General features: G+C 38.6%; 1 protein-coding gene across 2 annotated transcripts; it reads right to left on the bottom strand.

Moving 5' to 3' along the window:
• Nucleotides 1-238: 238 nt before the first annotated feature.
• On the bottom strand, nt 239-22,803 carry POP1 (POP1 homolog, ribonuclease P/MRP subunit). Of its 2 annotated transcripts, none has more exons than XM_051785201.1 (15): nt 22,504-22,803; nt 19,904-20,086; nt 18,892-19,067; nt 17,898-18,146; nt 17,258-17,345; nt 16,778-16,953; nt 15,910-16,160; nt 15,698-15,791; nt 14,816-14,927; nt 13,735-13,854; nt 7,148-7,257; nt 5,608-5,799; nt 4,581-4,735; nt 3,419-3,760; nt 239-2,643 (listed from the first exon to the last, which is right to left on the bottom strand). In XM_051785201.1, the coding sequence occupies exons 1-15, from the start codon at nt 22,622-22,624 to the stop codon at nt 1,983-1,985; spliced, it is 3,030 nt and encodes a 1,009-aa protein (XP_051641161.1). In that variant the 5' UTR covers nt 22,625-22,803; the 3' UTR covers nt 239-1,982. The 2 variants fall into 2 exon arrangements, with proteins under 2 accessions (XP_051641161.1, XP_051641162.1); XM_051785202.1 differs by lacking the exon at nt 22,504-22,803 and adding an exon at nt 19,573-19,755 and having other exon boundaries at nt 19,904-20,033.
• Between the last annotated feature and the right edge of the window lie 22 nt (nt 22,804-22,825).

The following is a 22,825-nucleotide window of genomic DNA, read 5'->3' as shown; positions in this document are numbered from 1 at the left end:
AAGACTCCAGATGTTTTTTTAAAAAAATAAAAACCTGGGAAAGATTTGGGGAACAAAAGATCTACAAGCAGAAAAGAAAAAATGATAGCTTGGGTGGGGGGGCTTCTCCTCTTTCTTTCTCACATACAAGCCAGGTCTACAGTGAGGTATCTACTAAGATGAGGGAGGCAACGAGGGAAAAAAACATACAAACATCACCTCCCCTCCTTTCTTCCCATGAAGCACAGCTCTGGAAACGTGATCCTACAAATATTTCAATGGGGCTTACAATTCGAAAGGTTCATTAAATTCAGGATTATTACCACGAGAACTTGATCAGAGCAGCCAGGCTGTAACGTTTAAGGGGCTCCTTATTCACACATACCTACAGGCTGCAGCACTCACATGGCCAGAAGCATGTGAATCCCAGCCCTGCCAGAACCAAGCTTTTTCCTTTGGGGCCATCTGCTGGCTCTCCTGCAGATGCTTCTCAGGACCTTTCTGGGAGAGTGATTGGTTTATCAGGTGCATCAAAGGTGCGTGGTGCTGGAGCCATTTGGTATGATTTCTCATGGAGCTGTGGTCCAAGCTGTGCTGGAGGCTCCATCTCTCTGTCCCACATGCCACTCTAATTCCCACAGATGGTGCACATTCTACAACCCATATTCTGAAGACTTAAAAAAAACCAAATCCAGCCCCACTTCCAATACTTCCCTTGTGATCAGAGATGGTTTTGCCCCTTCCCCGTGTATGTGTTATCTTTAATCAAAAAATGGTCCTAAATTTTAATAATTTTGAGGGTAAAGCATGCTAAATCCTTTCTCCAACAACTCCAGCCAACATTAATCTATTCGCCTAAGACTTTCAAACAGAACTGTGAGTGAATTAATTTGCAGACTGATCCTTAGAAAGACAAGGTTGTTACTTAATTTCTCTAAGAATCAAGCTTAGTCAATAGACTCCCGACTCAAGAATAGATTACATTTTTATTTGTACATGATAATTTCAGGGTAATTTTACCAACTGGCATATATTTGTATCATGCTGCTACTAACTACAGCGTACTGTTGTAAATTCCTTTTCAAGCTGCTTACTTCAAGAATGGCTAAATGCTTAAGGCTATCATAAAACAACCAACAGAACACCAAAAACCAATAACCTACACACACTGCCCCAGTGAATTCAAACACCTTTCTCCCTTCATCCCCCAGCATGCTTTACAAATTTTGACTGTTTGAACAACATTCATGAACCACCCTGTAACATGAAGAAACTTTCAATCCTAGCACATTCCATACAAAAATAATCTCATGTTATAAGGAAGAAAAATATCCCCTTTATTAACAGAAAATGTATGCTGACCCACCACCAGCAATTTGCATCTGAAAAGCTTATTACCTTTCAGACTAGATAGAGAGACTGATATGCTTTCCATTTTAAAAACTCCAGTTCCTATAATTCAAAATTATACAGCTGGGCTACATATTATTTGCATTTCATTTAAGCATTAAACTTTCTGTTCAAAGTTTCTCTACTCGGCTCCTTTGCACTGCAGCCACATCTATTCAAGTATGAGGAATCAGGAAAGCCACTTGCTGTATATACTGGATCAGATTGCATGCAGTTCCATGTGAAAGTGCACTGTGAAGCTACAGTCCATCTGACCAAAGGTTTCTAAAATGAAAATGATGAGTTTCTGTATATTGTTACAGCATCCACTGCTTTCAGGAGAAAAATGAAGAATATGCTTCTTTAGAGATAAAGAAGATCGTGATAATGACCCGTTAGAAATCCTTAGCAATGCAGACATCAAAAGTAATACTAGGTCTGTTTATGCATTAGTTATTTTCTTGAATAATGCTAAAAAGCCTTTTAATTATTTTATAATCTTAGAGATGTTGGGGCTCAGAATAACCTCAAATTTGAGACAAATTAGAAAGGTCACAGAGTACAAAACAGGCATTCTTTGGTATTTTTGGCATTCTACTGCATTGCAATTATACTTAAACCTCAATATTAAGTCTTGCAAATCTGTACTGTAAAGATGCTGGAGTCCTTAACAAAACGAGCCCTTTCTTATCTGCTGGCTGGTTGTATAACATATAAATTAACCCTGTCAAGCTAACAAAACCCAGAGCTTCTCCACACCCTGCAGCCAATGAAAAATCCCCTCGAGTGACATATCCCAAGACAGCCCTGGAGCAGTGGGAAGTAACATCTGGGAGAGCATCTGACCAAAGACCAAGAATGAGGTCTTCGTGGTCTTCAGTTGTGTCTTTATCTGGAACGCTCAGAGGGTCACCTTCTAAAGCCTTCGTGCCACCCTTTTTCTTCTTCTTCTTCTCTTCTTTTTGTCTCTGTACCTTGTCCTTGAATATGTCACGATGTTTGGGTTCTTGAGGACCACAGAAGAGTTTGTCTTTGCTTAGACGCAGCAAGTCGTCTTCTGTTGGGATGCAAATCATGGCATGTAATTCAGGGTTCCCCTTTCTCAAGAGTGACAAGTTGACCCAGACAAGAGCCCTTGGATAGCTCATCAGGATTGGCAAAAAAACATCTTCAGTCATTTCTTTCTGTCCCAGTCGAGAAATAAGACGGATTCGCCGATCTTTTCCAGCCGTGGGATAGCACCAGGCTGATAACTGCATTAGTAGTTTCTCACTCCTATTAAAAATTTTCAAAAATAAATATCATGGATAGTTATTAACAAGCAGTACGACAGAAATCCAGCACCCCACATATTTGCAAGAGAATGATTAATAAAAACCCTGGGGTTTTCAGATCACTCTGAGCACAAAAAGAACACGGGGGAATGGAATTCATGTGTCTTCTTCAGAAGGAAGGTGACACTACTTGTTAAAACCCTCAAAACTTGTTAAACCACAAATACTCTAAAACCTTCAGTGACATTAATGCAGTCCAGAACTTCCAATGTTTTCTTCTGTGGTAACTACACAAAACTACACTAAGTCTTGCATTCAGGCACTTTCCAAACACTGCTGCTGCCCTCATGCGTTGCACTGGAATGCAGGGGATTCTCTATTTTCTTTGGAGTGCAAGAACCACCTGTGATGATGTATTACAGAAGAGAATGCAAGACGATTTTCACAGCAACAGTTTTAAAATCAAAAACATGAACCTCTAAAAGCTCCATCCACCTGGAAGCAGCCAGAATACGCCAACTCTAAGAACATAGTAAACTCCAGAGTGTTATATTTAAAATAATTTCAGGAATTTACTTCATCTAGTCACTAAGTTTGCTGAGGAAAAGCAAAGGACTTCCACTCAATGGGAAATTCTGATCCATGTACAACTATTTAATCTCACTGTATTTGGATCAAATAATTCCCTTATCTTAATATTCAAGGCTGGGTTCTTCTTTTCCTCAATTCAATAATTCCCAATAAAGAAATAACATGTGTGTATCATTTTGACATACCTGAGAACAATAAAGTCACTTGTCTTAGTTTCATCTCTCTCACGAAGGTCATGGGTGCTTGTAACATCCTCTGGTTTTAGGGCACCTTCAGAACTTGTTATTTCCATGGTCTCCTCTACCTCACCAGTTTCAAGGGAAGTTTCTCTGACCACTTCTGCTTTGGGGTCACAGTAATTATGCCCTTCAGTTGTGCAGCACTCAGGGTGTGGGGAAGAAGAATGTACAAATCCTCCTGAAGCTTTCATTCTTCCTTCCCAGTTCTTTGTCAGCTGCCCCCAAGGACAGATGAAAGGAGACAAAGTGCCCAGCTTGACATAATTTGCCCTTTTTGCAGGTGGACGTCTAAATGATAAACCAAGTAAGTAGGTAAGAATATTTGTTTCCTGGGCCTTTACTCAGTACTTAGCAATTCAAAAGGCTGTCTACTTTTTCCTGCTAGTCTAATAATGTTTTCTGTTTTCAAAATCAAGTATTTAGAGCAGAAAGTTAACTGTGCATTCCCTTTGTTATCTCATTGAACAAGAATTTTAAAGTTACAATCTAGAAAACACTGCTGTATGTTTGACGACCATATCCTTTCAGCCAGCTGGAAATGTCTATGTGCTGTGATTGACACCACCACCTTTTCCTCTGACGTTCTCCTACGTTCCCCTCCTGGCTTGAAGGGGAACCAACACCAGATGGTGCAGAGGACACTTCCAGCTACTCCACACTCATGGTTAAGAGTTTTGTGTTTGTTGCAGTGAAAATGAAGGAAAACTGCAGAATACCTGATATTTTAAAATTACACATTGAGATGTACTTCTTAATTCACTTTATTCTTTAACACTTGGTACGTACTTTGGTATTCTGCCTCTGCATTCTCTTACCTCTTCCCTCATTTTCTGCCTAGGGAACTTGGAATAGCTTTGTTTATTTTATTGTTTTGCAGCCTTGTTACAGTCCTATAACTGAGTATGTCTCTGGGAATAGAATGTTTTAATTCGTATGCCCTGTTAAACATATTTAGGATTCTTTTTTATAATATAAGATTTAAAGCATTAGTGAAAGATGTCAATATTAAGTTCAAGTTTAAATGAACACAATGACAGATAATTAAGGGAATATTTTAATTACAAGAATGACAAAAAGGAATACTGCTTAATTTTTAAGTTAATATTACCGTTTGAATTGTTCAAGAAGACTGGTTTCCAGTTCTTTGGCAAACTGCCTTCCTGCCTGGCAGTCTGGGAAATCATTTGGAGTGTGAGGTGTTCTTTGATATTCAGAATGCTTTAATGCTTCTTGCAAGCCACCGACACGTACACCTTGATATATCTGTTATAAAAACCAAACACCCAAAAAGCAATATTTGTACTGATTCCAGCTTCCTAACTGAAACAAAAACATTAATGCTCCAGAAGGTACTGCCTTAGAAAATTGAAAGTCTAACACTTTGACTTTCAAAAAATAAACTTAAGTATGGTTTCTACAGTTCTACATGCCTATTTCAACAAAAATGTTAGCAATGCTCTTTAAATTTAATTCTGAAAAACTATCAATGACATTGAAAAGAATTTCACAGGTTCTAATCCTGTACATTGCCAGGAATGTTGTAATACTTCAACAGTCACTGCCCAATCTATACCACACAACAGGTATCACTGCAATTAATGCCCCTGCACATTCAAAAGCATAAATTTAACTGCAGAAAGATATTAAAACTGCCACCTAAACATTCAAAGCAGGATGCTCCAAACAGCATCAGAGGAGTATTCAAGCTTAACTCAAATTTTGTGTTTCAAGCTCTCTCCCAAATCAGAGGCAACCAGTTTGTTGACAGAAGTGGAGATAGCCAAGCTGAAAATAGATTAGCAGCAGGCACTAAATGATTCCTCTTTAGAGGCATATCCCTGCAGAAACACAAAACCAGAGAGTTATAGCTTCAGCTTCCTCTCCTGACTCCCCACAGACTTGCTGCTTTTAGATGCTGCTATGTGGACATAGTTATACCCAACAGAAGATACTGTTTAAAGTTTCAAGGCTAAGCTTCAGTCATCAAATCGGTTCATACGCACTCTTTTAAAGTGGGATTTTGATCCTGTAATTGTGAATTGGTTATACAATGTGAAGTATACTCTCTAAAATCGATTAATTTAAACCAAATTATTTGTCATATTTACTTGCAATTTGGTATCAAAGTCACTTACAAAAGGAATCCAGAAAGCCATGCCCCAGCCCTTTGGGAGATAGATATCCCAGCCACTCCCCCATCCTGGTCGATCTTCTCCAGCCATTTTCCCTGGCTGCTGCACCAACAGTATGGGAATCTTAGATTCACAAGGACCCAAATCAAGGTGTGATCCAGGTACTAGTAACTGAGCTCTCATATGGTTTAAATCCTGAGAAGGAGGAGACATTTCCCAGAAATTAGTAACCACTCTTCTTCCCTCTTCCAGATACCCTTCCAAGATACAAAGAAGAACTGAGTTTACAGTTAGGAAAAATATTCTAGTAATATACTATATATTTTAACAGAATTTTATCAGGGTATGAAAAATTATTTTAGAGGAGTATCAAGCACCCTCTTATCATTCTTCTTACTTCTGTAGTCCTTGATGGAGAGCAGGTACTGAAACTCAGGGAAAAAAAATGTACAACACAAATGAAGGAGGAAAAACAAACATTGCAACATCGTATTATAGATTTGTGCACAAGACTAGACTGAACAGGTGCTTTCAGACAGTTTGTCAATACACAGAGCAAATCTGAACTACATCCAAGGAGATGGGAAGAACATTTGGTCATGAAACAGTTTCACATAAAGCATGCTGGCACCAAGGCTTTGTCAATCACCAGTTGTTATATTCCATTGTACCACATTAAGAATACATTTATAAAAAAATAGACCATCAGACTCCCTCTGTTTTATAAGGTAAACATTAAATTTCATGATAGCATGAAAAACACTGTCATCTACAAAAAGATTGTGCTGACAACTGTCATGTGCTAGCGCAATATTTTCCAAGTACTCTCCTTTTTTAACACTATGTCAGCCAGTTTGAAAGAGCACAAAACTAATTTTCATAAAGAGAATATTTATAAAGATCTTTCTGCCATGCAAGTGTTTACTCTTTCTGATTACAATGGTGCTGAAAGTTTATCACCTGTTGTGACTAAACCACCACATAAAGTGCAATTCACCCACGAACTCTATGGGCTGCTCCTCCATTGTGAATGAAAATGTCAAGATAGATTTCAAACCTGCAACAGCAAATTTAAAGTTCTCTACAAATCACGAGTTACTGCCCAGAATGCCCACAGCATAGTGTGCTGCAGTTCAGAACCAGAGGATTTATTTCCTTCCAACTTCCGCGGTTCTTTTATCAGGAGAATAATCCTGGCTACGAGTGAAAGGCCACTCTCTGCCACTTATCCCTCTTATCTGCTGCACTTGAGTCAAGGTGATGTAGGAAAATCTAATTCCAAACTCTTCTGATAAATAAACCTACAACTATTTAGTCCTGTAGACAATGCAATAAAGCTTTCTTTTATTTGAGTCGTGAAAAATGGTTGTGCAAGAACATTATATGAAGGCTACAAAAAAATCACTTCAAGTCAGCAACTTGGTACTATGACATTAGGAAACTACTGATCGACCTTGGATTTATACAAGTCTCAAGAGCCTCTTTCTATGGACTCTAAAGACTATTAGCCATTTTCTCTGTGGCAATCCACCTACTTAGTTACCTGCTCTGAGATTTTATTTTCAGTGACGTTCTTACAGATGTCCTGGTCCCAGATAAAGCTGTGAGCACAGTCTAGGGGTACACCCTCCAGGTACAGCTGTCTAACTTTATCTAGAAAAGAAAAGAACCTTTAAACAAAATTCAAACAATTTTTGTGGTTTAAATATCAAATTTCAAAAATCACTCCACTATCATAAGTACTATGGATAGACAACCAAGGAAAGACTATTAAAAGCTTAACAAGCATCACTGCTTCTGGAGTAGGTTCCTATCATGTTTTTCCAAATACCAAATACAAAACAAACTGTTAGAAGAACTAACCTGGCATTTTTTTTACCAGCATTTCTTATTAGAAATGACAACACCTTTGGCAATCTAAATTAGATCTTTACATGCCAACTTTAATGTTCTGGAATTTGACCTTTCAGGCAGAGTATGAAATTCAACAGGTTTGCAGAAAATCAGGAAGAGTAACATTACAAATCCTGAAATAAGTCTGCCTAAGTAAACTTGTAAGAAAAGTGAGTATTACCTTTAAGAAATGTACATACAGTATGGAAATGACTAGCATGCAACTACTTATTTAGCACTAGCTTTCCATTCTGGATCTTTTCAGACTCTGCACTTCAAGGAAGGGACTATTCTTCCTTATGTCTGCACAAATCAACAGTTGTGTACGTTACTGACAATAAATAATACTTCTAACTTTAAAACTTATGTTGAAGTATTAAATACCCTCTCTGTTCTGTTTTGTGATCTAATCAAAGTAAAGAAAGTGTATACCTACCTTTAGTGATCTGTGGATTAAAAGCCTTCAGTATAACGTATGCTGATCCATATTTTAAGTAAAATAATTCTTATCCATAAATAACTTAATGAACCTATTAATAGTTCTGTGATTAAAACTTAGAGTGACTGCTCCTCATTTTGTCATCTACAAGGTCTTACACATTAAAGGAACAGAACATGTCAGGGTTTGTTTTGTTTTTTAAAATTACTTAAGTCTTTTAAAAATGGTTCCACTAATTTTTCCAGGTAATGTTGACAAAGACTTGAAGCACAGAAGACAGGGACTATTCAGTGGTAATAACAATACAATAGGTACTGTCAAACATAACTGCAGTAACTGTTTATTTAAAATCCATACTCTTTAAGATGTCCATATTACTAAAATTTGCAAAATCCTTTACAAAAAATATTACCTATGGCACCATTTGTGACAGTTTCATAGTGTTATCAAGTTGATACTTGCTATGCATTCTTGCTAATGAGTTAGATTTATGTGAGAAGAAATGCTAAAGAAGTTATCAGATTAGGGTGACATTTCTCCAAATTAAGAACAATACAACTAAAAAGAAATTCTTGCCAATTAAGCCAGAAGAATTCCTTCTCAGACCAAAAATTAAGGACAGGAACCTGATTAAGAACCTAAGAGAGCTCAACACTCCTAGAGACAAAGCACATTTTATCTGAAGATACAGCAAATATCAATGCCCCAAAGGAAGGAGAAAAGACAGCAATAAAACTATAGGTAGTGGTGGTGGGGAATTCCTTTCTGACTCTTATTATGTGACTTAGGGTACATAATTACAAGCAAACATAAGATAAGGAATGAACCTTTTCTATCTTCTGTACAGAAAGCATTTGCAAACACCAGAATCTCTTTATGTTAAATCATTTAAACATGTTCTAGTTCCTTCACTGTAAATTATTCACTGTAACTTTTTGTGGTTTTTTTTAACATTTCTTTTTATTACCACAGTTCAGGCAGTCTATCCTTGTCATATTCTTGGAGTTCTTTACAATTCCTGTATACTATAATGGCATGAATGTTTTTTCCCACTACAGAAAGCCCTTTCAAGTCATTCTCTTTCCATCACCACCATGCATCCAATATCTTCCTCACTACCTTAAAATACTCTCCTCTAACTTGGTACTTTCTTTTCTTTGATCCCCACTACCTTGGAGAATTTATTCTTTCTACTAAGCATACTGTAATTCAAATCATAATCCCAAACTCTCACACCAGTTCTTATTTCTTACCTCTCTCCCGTTTTCTTCAGTCCACATTTTAAGATTGCTGGGGAAATAACCCTACTGATGAATAAGTTGCTGATGATAGTGAAAGATGTTAGGGCTAGTATAGGAAACAAGAAGTTGCATTACTAAGCACAGAAAGCTCAGTGACAGGCTACTTCTGCTGGTGTCAATGGTTGGTGCTTAGACAACACAAACAGATAGAGGGGGGTTTTGTTCCATTTCAAGCTGTTGATCTGATTTGCATAGCTGATTATCTGAACAGTCTTAGAAGACAGGCCTAAGAGTTGAAAATTCTCTTTCCTCCCTTTTGCAAAAAAAAAAAAAAAAAGCCAAAAAAAAAAAAAAAGCAGTTTCAGAGTCCTATGTACCTAGGGGTTTGTGTATCAGGACAACTGAGGACAGATACCTGAAATTCTGCAAGAGACGTGTTTACAGGCAAGGACCCAGGCTCTATGTCTGCAGAAGGAACTTCAGCTCATATATCTTTCATGGTGTATTTTCCTTCTATGTATCTCATTCATGCATCTATATGTATCAGTTAAAAGCTTCACCATACTCCACGCTGACTGGTTTTTAAGGTCGTGGAATTTGCTTTCTCCCACAGAAGACAGTAAATACATATCAAAATGTCAGATATTAAACTGGAGAAAAGAACAGCACTAACGTGCAGTCATGTGAGAACTGATTGCTTATGGGGAAGCCTTGACTTCCAGTAGGCATAAAGCTGCTGAGAAGGCAGTGAAAAATGATTTATCCTCCAGCCTGAAGAAATGAGGACAGTTTTTTGATTAAATCCCATCAGCACGTGTCCATAACACACAGCTTTCACACATGCATATGCATTCAAGAGTGTGAGTAACTGGGAAAGCCTGGAATTACACTTGATTTGTTAGCATGTCACTCACAGGGAAAAACTACTCAGGCATACCTTAGAACAGCATTTCGGAAAAAAAATCAATATGGAGAGATGTGTATCAATTTCACAGAGTGCATGTATGACAATCCACAAGCAAAGATGATGGCTGTAACTTACCTAAACTATTCACTCATTTGACAAACAAATGCAAATTAGTAAAGATTGTCTAAGAAAATCAGTTAGCTTTTATATGACACTGCAGAAAAAGAAAGACTAAAGTACATACAGAATCTGCTACCATAAGAAGTGGCATGTCAATCTTACTAATACCAATCCTAATAGCATTTGAGTGTCTGGGAAGAAAAATGGGGGAAAAGTGTGGAATACAGAAATGATTCCTTTTTATTGCTTAACCACCATGATGTCATTAAGGCAAATGAATGACTATTAATATTTTTTAAATTGAGATCAGCTGAAAATACTACCACATCTGAGTAAGGCTACAACACAACCAAGGCTCAGAAAGTTTATGTAGTTCTAAGGCTTATAAAAAGGTTTTTTTTTCTTACAGAAGGGGAAAACTAATACCATTGAAATGGAATTACATATCTTAGAGAAGTCTAACTTTTTTTTGGGTGGGTGTTACTGTGGAAATGTTGATAAGGCTACTGCTGTAGTGATGTATGCTATGTGCCATGATTAAATTCCTTCCTTTTCTGGTTGAACAAATTGCCCTTCAAAAAAAAGTGAAGAGGAGGGCAGTCTCCATTCCCGGGAGACTCCATTCCATTACTCCTGGCAAAAGAACCAGTAGAATGAGGGGATAGAACTGACTGGAAAAATACTAGTGAAAATGCTAAGTCAAACTAGAATAACCTTTAGGAATACATTGTTTTTGATGAAATTCTTGCTGGATGTTTCACTCATCTGATTCCAAGTGTGGCCAATAATAGGGTCCTAGGGAAGAGTACAACACTAGAATCAGTACATTGTGTTGCATTTCTTCACTCTGCCAGTTCCTTGCCTCTTGTGGCTTACAAACTTCTTCAGTTAGAGGTGATTCTTTTGCACTGAGTGGTTTGCAATAGGTTCTCCTTCATATATTTAACTGATTTTAACTTCTGCAAACCTGTCAGGCAACCAAGGAGGCTTACAGGAAAAAAGAATAAATCAAAGTGATAGACTTAGCAATGCTGGATTAATGGTTGGACTTGATCTTAGAGGTCTTTTTCAACTTAAATGATTCTATGATTCTAACTGATGTATAAAGGCAGTGAAATAGGCAACAAGACCCCGTGCTCTGAAGAGATTATAAACTAGTCTGAATTCAGAATGACCTTATAATGGGTCCTGAAACAGTGAATTGCGGCAACAAAGTGTAATGATTGCACAGAGAACAGATTAGACACAAAATGGATTCTGCATAGTTATGTCTAGGTTTCCTTTTATTAATACATATGCAATTTTACTTTTTCTTTCAAAACCAACAAGAACCAAATGCACTGGAATGCTTTCTCCTGATTAGAAAATTATCTAAGTATCTGAGTTAAATATTTAACGTAGATTAATTTTCTAGAAGGATTTAAAAAAAAATGTAAGTTCTCTGCTTTTAACTACTTTAACGAGGAGGTTCATTAAGGCAGAAATAAATCACAGGTAGTAGCTGACACAAAGTCAACTACAAAATTAGGTTAAGAACAAAAGTCTTTAGAGAGTAACAATAGCCTCTCTTTCCAACTAACATGGAAGAATATTCTGAGGGAAACAGGAAAGTGGCAGTTAGACCCCTAAGTGGCAGTCTTGAGATGTGAACTGCCACACCATAGGATTCCCCCACTGCACGTGTAATACCTATGCAGGAGCTTGTGAATGATTCTCCCCACGCAGCATGAGGAAGTCAAACTTAGGTGGGAAATGTAAAAAACAGCTGCCACTTTCCCTGCTAAACCATCAGTTCCTCCTATTCTCTCCCTAATTACAAGAACGTAGGAGGGCTGTCCTCTCCTCTTCTACTCTCTTACCGTGACATCCTTTTGATTTGCTACTGGAAGACAGCTGTATTGTCTGTCTTCTTTCATTTTTCTGCCTCCTCAACTTTTTTAGTCATGTGTAACAATAAGTCATTTAGCAGAACCTAAATTGGAAGGTATTAGGCAGTTTACCTTCCCTTGCTAGCTGAACAAGGACCTTCTCCCCCTCCTGAATAAAAGTCAGAGAGGACAGAAGCAGCTTTGACTTCATTATGAAACAAAAAAAAAAGACTCAGAAAGAAACCAGAAAGCAACACCAAGTTTTCTGAGTACTTGTGGTTTGGAAGATTTTTTGTAAGTAAAGGATAACCCCAGGCAGAAAGATCTTGAAGACGGACATTTCTAGCTAGCCACAGGAAAAACACAAAGGTCCTCTTGACTCCCTATCTTACATCATTACCTCTTTACCATGACCATCCTTCCTGAGGGACAAACAGCTCTGGCAGTGAGAGAGAAACTACTTTTAGACATTTCCAATACCTAGATGCCTTCTCTTGATCTTGCCTTCTTGAACACATCTTCAGACACGGCAAGCAGAATGAAGGGAGTCAAATTACTTTTTGCAGTTGCTAACTCCTCTATCAGCTCAAACCAGTATCTTTAAACAAGTGCTACATTGCTCACCTTACTTCTCAACAGGAAGGAACCAAAGTAGAGGTCATGTATGCTGCAGCATTTCCAACAGGAACACTAATGATGAGAAACTTAGCTGAGCAGAAATAATTAACAGAAAGGCTGTTCTAGGATGTAGAACTGGAGGATGTAAGAAAATGAAAATAAAAGAATTGTGCAGAGAGCTAAAGGATAGTAAGTGAAGTAGGTATTCAACCTGATTTAAGTGAAAGGTAGGACTACATTATTCTAGTGTCTTTCACTAGACACATCACCAAGAAAATTAAGTATTTTTAAGTCTCTGGAACTTTCAACTTATCCTATGTGCTACTGCTTGCTAGCTGGCAAGGATGTTTTGTATATTAGGTCAGGTAACCTGCGTCCACTCAACCTAATTGGGAATGCCCACACAGCACTGTGCACAAACCCCACGCTATAAACTCTTGCACATTTTTCAAGAACGTTGAAATTGAATTTTCCACTGAAATCCTGTGTAAGTCAGCACTGAAATGAAAATTTCAGAAGTCATGCTTGCATCTTTCATTTTTTAGCATAACCACATCCTGGCCATCTGAAATAGTAATCCTGCAATGTTATTATTTTTTCCCAATGAAATTGGAATTTTCATCACTGTAGGACTATAAACCAGAAATAGCAGATATCTTCTGGTAGAGATAGACAGCATCAGGAAGACTAAACAGCAAACAAAAACTTACTAAGCAGCTTTTAGCACCTGGTTGGCCTTGCCAGGATTCGAACCTGGATCATCTGTATGGTCAGACAGAGGCTTCCACTGAGCACAAGACCAGCTTTGGTGCATGTCCCTCCCTCACAACTGCTGTTCTAAAACCTAGGCAACTTTCAAGCTGTTTCTGTTTGGCCAGGGGCTGTGGAAAGGGGAAGGAAACATTCTGAAAATCAAAAGCTAAAGGAAAACAGCAAGAGACAATCCACAGGAGATGACAGTAAATGAAAAGAAGTGTAGAGAGAAACTGAAACTCCTCCCTTTGTCAGTTCCACAAGAAGCATAATATAAGCCAGGTATTTTACCTTGGTATTTTTCAAAGTCAGGCATGGCTTTTGTCTTCTTTTTTGGCAAATTGATTCGAGGATCTCCAACAGTTAGGCCAAGAATTGTACCTGGTGGCATTTCTGATGGTGAACTCATCCCTTTAAAAACACACAGATGAACAATGCCATGAAAGCACCAATTAAGTTGTGATCTTTTTCTGGACTAGTATTTTATGCATTTTTTGCCTGCAGGGATGTGACACCACCTAAGCCAGCAAAGCAATCCAGAATACTCTATTTAATGCTTTGAAAACTCACCAATGTTTGTTAAATGTTCAAGACCAAGGAAGTCAACAACAGCGAGGCAAGACTTGGTTTGCATTTAATTTTAAGCATAGAAGTGAGGTCATGCTCACAGACTCAATTCATCCTTTGCATTTGGCACATATCAAAGAACCAACAACCTTTGTTTTGTACTTGTCTTCCAGAGAAAGGAAATTTAGAAATGTTTTGTAAAAGATTTACCTCATCTCTGCTTAACTGCCTCACATTGGATAGACAGCTTGAGTACAGTGTGAGATCTACCAAAGCCAGTTCCTTACCTGTTTCAGTGCTAGAAAGTGAGGAGATGTTGTTAACTTTACGATACTTTAAAATTCAGCCAAATATACAACTGTTAATTAGAAGCAAACATTTATAAAGCAAGTTATAATACTTTCACTTTGGGTAGAAGACTACCATTTTATGTGGGGAGGTATTGTACAACTTATTGTCTTAATTTGAGTGTATGAGGGGAGGGAGTAAGAGCATACATCAGACTGTGTATCCCATCAGCAATCTCAAATCTAAGTTTACAAAGATAACAAACAAGATTCAGTTTATCTATTAAGAGTTTGGACTACACAGATGATTTAAATTTCCTTAAAAACTCTGATGTAACATTTCCTAATTCTTTGCCATGCCATGGTAATTACCTAAGCATATTCTCAAAGGCATCACTTTCTGGATCATGCAAAAAATAAGCATGTCCACACTGAAGTCAGCTCATTAACATGCCAATTCTGACCACTAGATTTTAAGAGTTTCCCCTTCCTCCCATAGCACCCACATGCCCAAATACCTTCTAGTAGCTCAAAGATAGCACTTTGACATTGATGAAGAGATACTTTTTCAGAGTCCTTGCAGTTTTCTACCCACCAGTTATTCAGTTCCGTCTCTGAGTCTGCCATCTCCTGGAAAACAACACATCTAATTAAACTCAAATGGTTATTTATTACTTTCTATCAGTGTGAATTCACTCTTAGTTTGCCTCAACCACTATAGTCATTTTCTTTCCCTTCATGTTTTAAACCAAAATAATTTTTCATGATTCAATGTAGTCCTATACTTTACAGTAATCCCTAATAAGCTGTTCAATTTAGCCCATGTTCCAAAAATAAAAAAGCAATGCACAATACTTCCTAATTCTGTCATTATTTCTTACAGAAAGCCAGAAATTTCATGGCCCCCATCATGTTTGCTGCAAGAGACAAAAAAACTCCCCACCATTAAAACCACAGTGATACCATGTGCCAAGAGGCACACAAAACCCCACATCCTGGAGGAACTGAATATTTGATTGAAAACACAAAAGTTTGCCCTTTAGTTCTAGTGCTCTAGCTCATTGCTTGAGAAAACGGTCTAGGGTTTGTCAAATAGAACACAAATTATTCTGGACCTCTCAGCAGAATACATCACTACAGCAGAAACTACACAGCCTGCTCAACAGCACCATTATTTTTATTTTCTTCCTACCACCACTTAAAATCCAGATAGGAGTTCTTCCTGAGATCAGCATTGATCAAGAGACCCAATACAGAGAAGATAACAAGAGTAATACACAGGTTAGCCTTTATAACAAGTAAGGCTAGATAATTTATGGTTATTTCTAGCCAAAACAAGCTTGCACATGCTAGGAACATTACTGAAATTACACTAACATCCAAACTGCCAATTTCCTTACTGTTTGGACAGAAGCAGCTTTCAGGGTCTCTGTAAGGACTGAATGTGATAACGGGCCAATCAGCCGGTATCTGAGAATCTCCATGCTTCTGTCACTGAAAGAGAAAAATTTCAAGTGAATGTACAACATACTTTTTTTTTCCCCAGTACACTATTAAACCAGCTATGTTATGTAGTTATAGGCCACAGTTTCTGACTCTGCTATGAACAAACCTGATTCCAATACCAGTAGTCTGTGAGATCCAAGAGTAGGACTGAAATGGATCTCTAGTGCCGTCACCAATTATTTTTTTAACTGGCACAACTTTTTCTCCTTCTTTATCCTCCTTCTTTCTTTTATTGCCAGGGCTCATAACAACCTCCATTTGTTTTTCCTCTTGAATTGATGTTGTAACAGGCTCAGTAATACAGATTTCTTCAGGCTCCGAACACTGAAAAATTGCTTTTAACTCCCTCAGTATGTCCTTAAGAAAAACAAAGTTTGTATTAGGATGATATGCAGTGCCCTGCAAAACTTAAGTACACTTCGAAAAAATTACACTATATTGTTTAATTTTCCTATTTGGATTTAAAGGAATAAACTTAATTCTGCTGAATTTAAGGGCTTGCTAACAAAAGCTGAAAGTAATATTGAATGTTACTAAGAATTTGTTCTGATGTAAATTAACATAAGAAAAATTGCTTGTGCACGTTTTACTTTTTAATTTTTTTTTAAAGCTGATAGCTAAGTATCAGATTATGATTACCTGTGATGATATTAAATTTAGCCAGTTGGGGGTGCCAATGGAAAGGATGTGAATCAAGCAACATCATACTGTACATGTATCCTGAAGCAAGTGACACTACAAAACTTTTAACAAGTTCAAACAGTAAATGCCTCAGCAGCATCCACCTTCTGTACCACCTTTATAAAAACAAGCTGCAGAACACGAATATTGCTACAGCAGAAACAGTTTTCCAACTTTTAATTCCTAAAGTCATGTATTATATCCAACTCTTCCATACTTTTCAGATGACATCTTCAGCATTAATATGTACAATGCATAAAAAGATAAGAGTTCAACTATACAAAAAAACCCACCTGCTTTAGAGCTGGATGAACCCATATCCACAACTGTCTGTGTTCAGACCCATCCCTGGGTCTCCAAATAAATGTAACAGGACCAAGCATCTCCTCAGGATAGCGATCTGCTCGGTAGAGATTCAGGGAACCCTCGAATCTTCCAGACAGACAACAAGCTTCTTGAAATGTTAATCCTAAAAAAGACCACACTTACTGAAAAAACAAAATAATCTCTTGTTTAATAAACAAAATAAAATTGAAATTCAGTCTGGCTGCTGGGTTGCTAATGTTGGACCATAATTAGCTTATTAATAAGCAACTTAATAAGAAAATAAGAATGTCTAGTCCTAGTATGACACATTTTAATTATGTTTTCCACCCAAAAACACAACTCAGTATCAACTTTGTTACTGAGACTGGTACATTATTAAAAAAGGAAAATGATGGATCATCCTTTAGTCTATTCAGAATCTTTCTTTTGAACTACATAAATTTTACCTGTGTCAATGCTACATATTCGACCAAGTTGCTTCAGAAGTTCATTCTCTTTACCAGTCAATTCCAGGCAACAATAATATGATAAGTCCTGAAACAACAGGATAGTGGTAAAGCAAGAAAAACTCTTGAAAGTGAGCCTGCTAGGAAAGGACCAGACAAGGCTTCACAATTTACACTGAAGTATTGCTTTTTCATTCTCTAAAATTTGTCAAAGAGGAAGGAAAAATTACTTTTCTAACTCAAAATTGTTAGTTATAGGAAGGTTGACAAGTATTTCTCATTTGAGGGCCAACTTCCTCTCAAACCAATAGACCAAAAAGGACATGGAACAAAGTGTCTCTTTTCAATAGCATTCTCCTTAAGAAGATGATACAGGGTTTTGCTTAATCTCTTGGCTCTTGAGAAGACTGAAAATGTAGCATTCCAGTCATAGTTACCATAAGTCTTTTAAAGATTCATCTTGTTCTCTCTGATACTTGCCACCTTTAATTACAATTATAAAATCTTTTATTTCATACTTAGCAGGTTTTTTAACAGCTGACACAACAGTACTTCAAAGAGACAAATATTCATTAAAACTGAAGAGTTGATTACTTCGCCTTGGCAAAATAACAAAGAAAACAGATGTAAAACGCGGTACCTGAAGAAGGCAGTGTTTTGTCATGGCTCGGTAACAAGCCCTGTAGCTCTTCTCTGTAGGGCTGTTTCCTAAACAGTATCCCCATTTCTTTACCATGTGAAATCTCTTTGCATGCCAAATATGTGTTTCCAGCCAAATATTCTTTCTTTGCCTACGATTAAACTCTGCTACCAAGTTTATGTGGCGCCTTCTGGCTTTGCGGCATTTAGTCTTTGACTGTTCTTTTTTCTGATGTACAGCTTTCTCTGCCTGTTTTTTAAAAGAGAGGATATGGAAGTAAATCTCGAGAACAAACTTCTGAAAAGAAAAAGGCTGAAATATAATGATACAGGAAGCACTAACATTAAGTTATACTTTATTCTGATGTTGGATAATTCTTGAGAGTAACACACTTTGAAACATTCTACACGAGCGACATCCATGGAAGTGCGTCAAGGTTTGGGTGAAACCCACACATAAAACAAAATCCCCACACATTCAGAAACTTAACAGTGAACAGTAAGATCTGCTACTTCCTATCTGAGTTTTTGCCACACATCAGTATATTCACATGAACAAATCCATGTGACATTAAAAACACCAGTTGATTTGAGCTCCTACAGAAGCAGTACATCAGCCATGCTGGTTTGAGCCAGTAGGGTCACACCCTAAAACTGTGGTGGTGCAAGGCAGATAGGTCTTACTGTGGACTCTTGGACCACCTGAGACCAGTGCACGACCCGAACAAACCCTCCTGCAGTGGACCCTTTTAACACTACTCTAATAACTTTTCAAGATGTCCAGCAATCGCAAAGCCAAGTGGTTAATGAGACCTACTTGAGCAAACACCTAAAACTGAGGTGTTCCTGCATTTTGCATCCAAATGTCACTCAAACTTTAGGGTACCCAGGGAAGTTTTGCAGACAATTTCAGGTCTTAATATTAATAAATGTACAGCTGAACACTGTGCATTAGCTATGCCCAGTATACCAAACGCTGTAAAATGCACTTATACCTCTTTCCTGGCCATCTCTTGGAGCCGCCTGGGTAGGCGTTTAATGTTGTGACTCATTGCTCGCCTTCGCATGTGTCTGGGGAGAGTCTGGAAAACTAGAGAGTTTGAAGACTTCTGCGAAACCGCTTTCAACATGGCATTGATTTCAGCAGCACGAGCTTGAGCAAAGGTAGACACTGGAATGAAAAGGACTGCATCAGAGCATGACAAATACCAAAAAACAAAGAGGATACTGTACATAAAATATGGAATTACTCCTAGTATATCAGTTCAATACTTTCTTGACATAAAAGTAAGTACTGCACACTATTACTGAGGAAATTTCAGTTCTTCAGATATCCTGAAGCTTACAGATATGCTCAAGCAAATATTTATATGTGAATGAATCTGAAAGCCGTAGTATAACCAACAAGTCCTATTTGCATTAAACAGTTGTTAAGTTAAAATAGCAATCTTTTCAGATTATATTCAGAGAGATGAAAAGAATTTCAGCGTGGAGAAAAAAAGGAAGCAGTAATCGCATTACAGACTGTTTTAAAATGATCAAATAAAAATCCAGAACTTGGTCTTGTTTTATGCTTATGGAGGTCTATCCACTATCAGAGCACTGCCACATTTTGCAAAGCTAATCTGCTCTCCTAAATAAAAGTTCTGTTAGATAAAAAGCTGTCTTTAACTTACATCATGGGTAAAATCAGTTTCACTGGCTACATTAAAAGCAGATGACTGTCGGTACTCATTTTGCTGGCAAACAGAAACCAAAATGCATATCCCTCACTACAAGCAGGTGCAACTTTTCAACTCAGAAGTCCGAAAGGACCCATTGAACAAGAGCTGGTCATTCATTCCAGTTCACAACTACTTCTGTGTTTTGGAGAAAATCAGGAAAAACAGAAGAACATAGCATCAGTTCTAATTTTTGCTCTTGCACAAAACCAAAGACAGACAGCAAACTTAATCACCAGCAAAATTGTCCTGGACATGAAATTATGACCTTTGCATATATACAAACCCGTTATGTATTTTGGCATTTCCTCAGAAACACTCTGGCATCCTCCTTGCCATCCTCCTCTTCCTCTGGTTCTTTCTCCTCTACTTTGCCCTTTTGGAAAATATTGGTCTTTCCTGTAAGAAGGTCCAGCTGACTGATTTGAAAATTTCTGCTGCTGATGCTGCTGCTCAGAACGAACATCTCCTGGAAGGTTTAGAGATGAAAAGAGGTTAGAGAAAGGCAAAGCAGTCTGAGTAACTAATAACTCTACAGTCTTTCCTCATGAAACTGCATTGCAGATTCCTCCTATTATACTTAATATATGTAACTGAAAAAGTCATAAGAAATCAGAAGAATTAGGTTCTTTCTTACAGGAATAAATAAGAATTTTACACTGTCCTGCAGCAAGCCTACAGTAGATTAAGTAACTTCTGCACATTCTGAAAATGGTACCCAATCCAGACTTTGCCTCCAAGAGCCTGAGTGAAATCAGTCCATGCAACATCAGTAGTGATTTTTATTATTGTCTAGTCAGGATTTACTATCAAACCAGCAGTTATTTTTTCCTCTTCCCCCTTTTTTTCCTATAAGCAAATGTATTCTTGTCGGGCACTATAGAACAAGAGCACTTAGCAGTACTTAAAGTTGAAGAGGGCCATGAAGTCCATATTCAATGATTATTGTATATTCACCCTAACTAACATTATATATTACTTTAGGTTACTTTATATTCAGTTAAGTCTTGGTTAGGATTTCTAGTACAGCTTGAGATATGGTTCTCAGGCTGTTCAAGCTGGAAACCCAACTAAAAAGGGCCCAGACAGCCATTCCCACCACCCCACCCACTTCATCAAGATGAGTGCTTGAGAGAACATGGGGCCATACAGTTTAGGGACTTCTCTAGTGAAAAATCAATCTGTATGCGCAGAGAAATGGGGTGAGACAAGCCTGTCCTTTCATCTCAAAAATGCTACCATTGGCACGAAGAACAGCCAGGAGCAGATTCACCTCCAGCAGCATCAATTTATGTGAACTAAAAATGGTAAAGAACCTTCTTTTTCCATTTCAAATAAGCAAGAAGTTGAAGTTTTATGTTCAGTAGCAATGCTGTTACAGCCTGCTGCAACCACACATCATGCAGAACCACAGTAGTACAGCTAAAAAAGTAATTTGGTGTGGAAAACAGAAATCAGCTTTTATGTAGAACAAGTCCTTGACTTGGGTTTTCCATGTGGCTGAGAGCAGCACTGTCCAGGCACTGAGGTGAAGGTGAGAAGGAAATAGTTGGGAAAGAGGAATGGAAGCTGCCTCAGTCAGCAAACCTGTGTAGCCTTACAGCCCAAAATTAACTCATATCACAAGCACACCCTCTCAATGGAGGAACTAAAAATTTTATCAGAAGATGGAAGAGTGTTTCAAAAAGCAGTGAATGACTTAACACCTAAATAAATTTTAAATTATTCCAGTTTCTACGGATATCCATAGTTTTATAACTCCTATCTAGAATTTTTCTTTCCTGTTTCTACAAAATAGCCCTGTAAAATTGAGATACTAACACTATAGAAGAATGTTACATGGATGAAAATCCACTATTTAATAGAACAGAAAAGCATAACCATGTAATTTTAGAAGTTCCCTGCTACAAATAAAGTTAGAAAAATGTGTTTAATCTGGCAGTACTGCTGTAATGATATTCCAAAATCTTCAGACATGACTGAGCATAATTTGCTATGTCATTCTGTCTGCTTAGGAACTCTTCAGTCACCTAAATACACTGTGACACTTTAGCATTTTTTTGTTCAACCACAAAGACGCAATTTGTCATCTTTTGAAGGCCTCACAGTAACAAGCCCTTTCATGTGTGGTGTTTTTAGGTAACAATATATCTAAATGGGAGGGTGTGTGAGGTCCAACTGAAGCATACAGGATGCAGGTCAACAGACAGATGAAAAAAGCATGTGGCATACAAGCCGGCAGGATCCTTCAGTCTTCAGCTGCAAAGGTTACCTGAGTACAGAATGCTCCAGCAATGACCCAGCGACACTGCCATTTTAGGGACACGTTCTGCTGCCTCCTGCCAATACCCCTGCATAGATAAAGGAGCCACAAGCCCCAAGAGGCAAACTGGTCGGGCATGCTGATCTGAGGGAAAATCAGTGCATTTATTCACAGCGCCAGAAGGCTAAACCAGCCCCTCCTGCAGCTCCGAGGTCTGACGGAAAAAGAGGGGGGCCGCTGGATGAAATATAACATCCAAATTCATTTCAAGACTAGGAACCACAGGGATTTGTTGTGTAATCGAATGGATGATACAAAGAAGCGCATATTCCCAGAATTGTCAGGGTCGGAAGGGACCTCTGGAGATCATCCGGTCCAACCTCCCACCTCTATCAAGGCAGGATCACCTAGAGCAGGATACACAGAAACGTGCCCAGGTGGATTTGGAATTACTCTGGAGATGGGAGACTCCACGATTCTCCTATATTAACGAGAATCCCGTACTAACGGGATTTATGGCAGCACCAGGACTAAAGGAGTATATAGCAGGGGACGAAGCCTTGGGTACTCCCATGGCGGGCACACCGGGGGCTGAGGGGACGGGGACACCCGGCCGGCCGTACCTGGGGGCGGGCAGGCTCTGCTCCCGCCGCCGGCGAAGGGCCCCGGCTCTGCCGGAAGCGTCACGCTGGCCGGCTGGTTCCTCATCTTCTTGGCCCGCTTCTTCTCCCGCGCCCCAGACATCTCCGGCGGGGGCTGCCGATGCTCTGGGTAGCGGGGGGAGGCGGGAGGGGCTGGCGCGGTGCAGCCGCGGGCGGAGCGGGCACAGGCACCGCCACAGACCCAGCGCTCACTCGCGGCGCGACCTCCACCAGCACACGCGGCTGCTTGCGCCCCGTGCGGCGCATGCGCACCATACCCATCCACCCAGCTCCGGGGACTACA

This window comes from Manacus candei, unplaced genomic scaffold (genome assembly GCF_025592945.1).
Source record: "Manacus candei isolate 608988 ecotype Guabito, Panama unplaced genomic scaffold, ASM2559294v1 h1tg000019l, whole genome shotgun sequence".
NCBI classification, from domain to species: Eukaryota; Metazoa; Chordata; class Aves; order Passeriformes; family Pipridae; genus Manacus; species Manacus candei.
Note: the sequence above shows the minus strand (reverse complement) of the source record. Positions and strands in the feature narration are given on the sequence as shown.